The sequence below is a fragment of the Odontomachus brunneus genome, unplaced genomic scaffold, assembly GCF_010583005.1.
Source record: "Odontomachus brunneus isolate Ranch 3 - 2012 unplaced genomic scaffold, Obru_v1 Obru_scaffold_192, whole genome shotgun sequence".
Lineage (NCBI taxonomy): Eukaryota > Metazoa > Arthropoda > Insecta > Hymenoptera > Formicidae > Odontomachus > Odontomachus brunneus.
This window is the reverse complement of record NW_022639642.1, coordinates 587,972-594,249: the sequence shown is the minus strand read 5'-3', so window position 1 is coordinate 594,249 and position 6,278 is coordinate 587,972. Positions and strand designations below refer to the sequence as shown.

General features: G+C 27.7%; 1 protein-coding gene across 1 annotated transcript in view; it reads right to left on the bottom strand.

Annotated features, from left to right (window-relative positions):
* The window catches only part of LOC116851804 (piwi-like protein Siwi), a 19,061-nt gene extending 12,789 nt beyond the window's left edge, over positions 1 to 6,272 (bottom strand). Inside the window, exons 1-7 of the mRNA XM_032831616.1 lie at positions 5,919 to 6,272; positions 4,405 to 4,569; positions 3,288 to 3,381; positions 2,056 to 2,199; positions 1,603 to 1,811; positions 1,345 to 1,530; positions 1,088 to 1,258 (exon numbers count right to left, since the gene is read on the bottom strand). Of these exons, the coding sequence (XP_032687507.1) occupies positions 1,088 to 1,258; positions 1,345 to 1,530; positions 1,603 to 1,811; positions 2,056 to 2,199; positions 3,288 to 3,381; positions 4,405 to 4,554 (954 nt within the window). The 5' untranslated portion in view covers positions 4,555 to 4,569; positions 5,919 to 6,272. The remainder of the gene's footprint in view (positions 1 to 1,087; positions 1,259 to 1,344; positions 1,531 to 1,602; positions 1,812 to 2,055; positions 2,200 to 3,287; positions 3,382 to 4,404; positions 4,570 to 5,918) is intronic.
* Positions 6,273 to 6,278: the final 6 nt, after the last annotated feature.

The following is a 6,278-nucleotide window of genomic DNA, read 5'->3' as shown; positions in this document are numbered from 1 at the left end:
TATATATATATATATATATATATATATATATATATATATATATATATATATATATATATATATATATATATATATATATAATTTATGTACCGTTTCTTTTACTACTCGTTTTATAAGATGATTTTAACTTTTTTTTATAAAAATAACGGAAAGTAACGATTTTTTTATCGTTACTTTTCAAATAACGCGTTACTTTTTAGAATCAGTAATGAGTAACGGTAACGAGTTATTTTTTATCGCAAGTAACGCGTTACTTTTTATCGCAAGTAACGCGTTACTTTTTATCGCAAGTAACGCGTTACTTTTAAAAAGTAACGTTCCCAACCCTGGAAAAACAGCTTAAATGTTATATGTTGTATTACTACCCCTCATTGAATTACAATTAATGGTTAACTTTTTGTAACAAATATATTATGCAGTCCGGTTTTTTAAAATATAATGAAAAAGCATAAACAACTAATGTCACTCAACAAAAGATTTTGCAACTGTTGCAAAGTATTTACAAAATTTATTTTTTCTGTTGAACGCAACCTCTCTTTAAACTGTATTAAGGTTCCTGGGGAGTCGCATCATCCATCTCTTTTTAATGACGTCAGAAGCGAGAAAATGCATGCTAAAAATTCCTGCAAAATACGTCGAGATAAACAGATATATCCACAAAACGACATTTGCGATCGATTAAGTACACCTCTAAAATACTCCGTACATTTTCCTTTTGTTCTAACAATCAACAGATAATTATAAAATAAATGTGACGTGCAATCGTCTTTTCTAACCTAATTTCCTCATTATCTTGTCATATTAATTTTCCGATTATCTATTGATTTTTAGAACAAAAGGAAAGTGTACGGAGTATTTTAGAGGTGTACTTAATTGATCGCAAATGTCGTTTTGTGGATATATCTGTTTATCTCGACGTATTTTGCAGGAATTTTTAGCATGCGTTTTCTCGCTTCTGACGTCATTAAAAAGAGATGGATGATGCGACTCCCCAGGAGCCTTAATTCATATATATATATATTTTTTCTTTTTATGTAAAAATCCATATACACATATAGGAAATGTTAAGCAGAAGCACAACTCTTACCTTAAAATTCTGCCTGTCGATTCTATAACAATCATTCAGAATATCTAGTAATGTCTCTTGACGCATAACTTTAGTTGTTATTTCAGCGCACATCAAGACATCACGTTCGTGTTGTCGGATAGATGTTATATAGCCTGGCCATAATTCTAATTTATGTTCCGGCAAGCATATCTGCGTAGCATGATCAAACGATTATTTCGTTATATTATGCTTTAGACGCAAATAACTTCAAATATCAACATAAAACGAGAACACACCTTGTTTACAGGATCAAAATAATTGCGAGTGACCAATTTTAAGTCTAAATAATCTAGACATTTTCTCATAATTATATTGAAAAATTGAAGGTAATGGGGGTCACCCTGCGAAATACTACCAACAATACGCATGTCGATTTTGATATGCACATTATCCGATTGTCGGGTTGACAAGAACTCCATTTTCTATAATAAATCGATTGCTTTTATTATACAAATGATGCTGAAAGTGAATATGAAGTCACCTGCATCGCTTACCTCGGGCAATTGGTTACTCGTATACAGTACAGTGCCATCGAAGATGTATGCACCGATAGATTTTCGGTGGAGTTTGACCAAACCTTTACGTACAACAGTGCGATCTTCCTCGGGCGCAAAGTCGACACGATATTGGTAAACGCACCAATCAGTCACATTAATGAATTTGAAGTAATTTGACCTCAGAGTGATTGCGTTACCGTGAGAACCTGCAGATCGCATAAATAAAAAGAAATATGCAAGTAATTTCTGAAAAGAAATGAAATAAAAAAGATATTTTGACATTACTATTATTCAATACAACACGCTACAACAACATGCATCAAACTGAATCAATGCAATCAACATGAATCAACGCACGCAAACTCACTATTTTATGTGGAATTTCTCTTTTGTCAAAAACAAATAATTTATTATTAAATTACCTATATAAACACTATTGTTATTGCTTACCCTTTTTGTTTACAATATGGCTTGGTTTTGTAACAAAGATATCCGCTGATATAGTTCTTTTTCCGCGGGAAGCTCCTCTTCCTGTTGCAGTAATGAGAAAAGATGGTCCAGCAGTACCTTCAGCAGGAGTATCTCCACCAGCACCTACATGTTGCACTACTTATTTAATATATTCGCTTTTAAAAACGGTTTAAAACGAAAAAATAGTAATAACAATGTTAATAACAAAAAAACAATATATATCAATAACAAAATGTTTTTAGTAGAACTATGCTCTGCAGAAAATATTCTACTAAATATTCCAAACAAAATATATTTTTAACAAAGTGGAAAACAGATGTCACCAACAAAATTTAAAAAATTATTTATTACTTAAATTGCTAATAGCAATATTATTAGTGAAAGGAATATTCTCAAATGTTTTGAACAAAATTAGAAAACTTGATACAGCTAATTACACTGTTATTAGTACATATGTGCTATAAACAAATTTCATTATTTTACAAATTAAATTACGTATAAGTTTTTAACTAAACTTTTTAATAAACAAATGCAAAAATAAAAACTCCGGAATTACAATTTTTAATATCGAGAAAATTAAATTTTCAATAACTTTTTAACTAAAGAGGAATAAACGAAAATTTTAACGAGACATTCATGAGCAAACAATAAACAAACAAATGCATAAAGAGAAACTCCGACATTTCGATTTTTTTAAACATTGGATGGTTAGTGTGAATTGGCTTCCCCAAATTAAATTGGATAAAACTTTTTAACTAAGAGGAGACAAATGAAAGTTCTAACAAGGTATTCGTAAGCAAATGATAAGCAAACAAAATGCTCCGGAATTTCAATTTTATAATCGAGAAAATTAAATTGTCAAAAACTTTTTAATTAAGGAAGGATAAACGAAAATTCCAACAGGGCATTTGTGAACAAACGAATGCAAATAAACAAATTTCGTTTTTTAAATATTGGGGGATAACTTCACATAGGTGAATTTGTCCATTGTGTCAAGTGACAATCCAATATCGAAACAAAGTACTCATATGTCTAAATATACAATAGATAGAAAAAGGCATTAATTTTCTTTATACTGTACCAATAATGCGAATTATGTATATTATTATTAATTATTATATTATATTATATTATTATTAAATTATTGTGTATATAAAATCGAAAAATAATGCAGTGATGATACAATAATAATGATAAAACATAAAACATACCAGGTGGCATTACCATTTTCTCAATGCCTCTACCTATTTGTGCAACTGCACTGTCACCCTTTCCTCCAACACGTTGTTGGAAACCACGTCCACCCTATCATAAAATATTTAATTATTTAGTTAAATAGTAGTGAATGTCTTTACATTTTTTATACATTTTATAGAAACATGCACAAAATCATGAAAATAAGCATAAATTCTACCAATACAACTAGATATTAGTGAAATATGATTAGTCATATTACAAAATGTAAACCATGACATGTAAGGCTTAGTTAATATCAAGTATATACGTATACATGCATGTTTTAATATTTTTTCATAGTTGCTATTTTGTGATTATCTTTTAAAATCTCTCATTATTTTTGGTAAATATAAAAATGTTCCAATTCAACAAGACTATTTGTATATTTATGTGAATATAGTATTGTATAATAAAAAAATATATATAAAAAAATATAAAATATTGTACAAAAAAATATACAATTATAAATAAAGAGTTGCAAAACTAAATGTAAGTATATCTTGCTTTTATCTAAATAAAACCACATCATGTTTTCAACTGATAACAAGACTTAATCAATAATAAGCTTATTATAAGCCTGATATAAAGTAGTTATATAAAAGCAAATTCAAATAAGCAATTTGTCTATATTCCATATATGTGATTATTTACCTTTATTTACCTGGTTTAAATCTGAATTGACCTGCTTGCTTTTTATAAAAAAATTTTAATAAATTGCATGAGATATTATGGAATATAATTCTAAGTAAATATTGTACATCTGTATACTGATGAAAATTAAAAGTTGATAAATACAGTTCTGAAAAAAAAATATCCTTTTCCATATACTTTCTTATCATAGATTACTGATCATATAATAGTTTACAGTTTTCTGGTTTTAATAAAATTATTGCAACTGTAGTTTTATCATTATATCAAATGTAAAAGAAAAATTTGAAGATCACATTATAATATTATCAATGTTTTTTATGTTGTATGACAAAAATAAAAATCTATTATTTTTAAATAAACTATTAATTATGTATTATCACACATTTAACATCCATAGTTAATATATTTGAAGATATAATACATATAAAATATACTACTTACAGAAGTTGCTTGAGCAACTGTTTGTCCTGGTCTACGACTTTCATGACTTCCTGATGGTTGAGCATGTGGGAGCTGTTGCGAAGGTCCTGGTTGCTGTGGTTTTTGGGATGAAGCACGTCCACGACTTCTTCCTCGTCCCTTCTCAGACATCTTGTCCTAAAACACCTAATTTTAAACATAACAAAGGATATAGAAATATTAAGTTAACAGAGAAAAAGAATATTGGCTAAAAATATTAGAAAAAAAAGAGAGAAAACATAAAGAAAATAAAAATGAAATAAATTTTTTGAGGAAGGAAAATAGAAAGTGATATGGAAGATTGTATATCAAGAAGTAAAAAAGAGGCAAGAATTGACAAAAATATAAAACAAGGGTAAAAAAGAAAGGTAAAACTATGAATTTAGATTATTTTATCTTATATGTATGTGTGTATACATATATACATATGTGTGTGTATATATAATGTGTATATATATACACATTATATGTGCATGTATATATATATATGTATGTGTATATATATATATGTATGTGTATATATATATGTATATATATATGTATGTGTATATATATATGTATATATATATATGTATGTGTATATATATATGTATATATATATATGTATATATATATATATGTATATATATACACATATAATGTGTATATATATACACAACTTTTATATAGAATCATAAGAATCGAAAGAGTTGTGTAAAAAGTCATACAATTTTATTAAAATAAAATAACCTTGCTTTGAAGAAAAACAGACACAGAAGAAATGTTTAAGGATCATAAATTTACTACTTTTTTACAGCTCTTTTTTGCTGTAAATTTATTTTCAATATTTTCAAAAATCTAAAAAAATATTCAATAGATCCGAATTTAAATAGTTATTTTATCCTATTTAATTAATAAGCACATTTCCTATGCCTATCCTACAACATAGGAATTTCTTTTTTTACTATTCTATTGTTGTGCTTCATTTTAGTTAGAGCTATAAAAATGAAGTTCAACAGATAAGATTAAGAGAAGTGTATACAGATGTGTTTGGTATCACATTTTTATCTACATATATAAAGAATATTGAAATCTTGTGAAACGTCCAACAATTATTTAAGAACACGCAACTTGAGATAACGTAATAAAACACCAATTCACTCTGTAAAAGACAGGGGAATAAAGAAAAAAATCACATATCAAAAACATTAATTTTTTACATGCTTTAAATATAATTTATAAAAGACGTTAATTTTTACATTTCCTTGGCACTTATCGTAATTTCGTAGAACTCAAGTATCGTACTAAATATACTTCGACGAGAATTTATAACGGCCGGTTATTCTAATTTTTTGGTAAGTTAGAACAACCAACTTATGAGCAAAGTGTAAAAATAAAAAAGGTTATTTATACGTTCCAATATTTCTATGACTAATTCTTTTTTTATATTGCTACAATTTTAACTAATTTTCAACAATTATTCAATATAGGATAAATACGGATATCTCAAGATATACCTTTAATAAGTCGACCAAATTATCTCGTACAAATATTAGTCCTTCCTAGGCTTCTCCTCATCTGCTTTGCTTAGACACAAGACTGCGTTATACTGAACGCGCCTTTTGTTGTAAATTAGCGTTGATTCGTCGATCAAACAACCGTATTATACATCACGTGAGCATCCATCAATGAGAAGTCGTATCAAGCGCAAGCGCATTTGTCGAATGCGCGGACTTGATCACACAAATCACAATTAACACTCAAAATTCGCACGAAATATCAAACACATCGTTCTCACGGTGATAAATAAATATTCATCGCATGTAGTGCGCATAAAGAAATTGATAAAATAAGCAATATGATGAAAAAAGTTAATA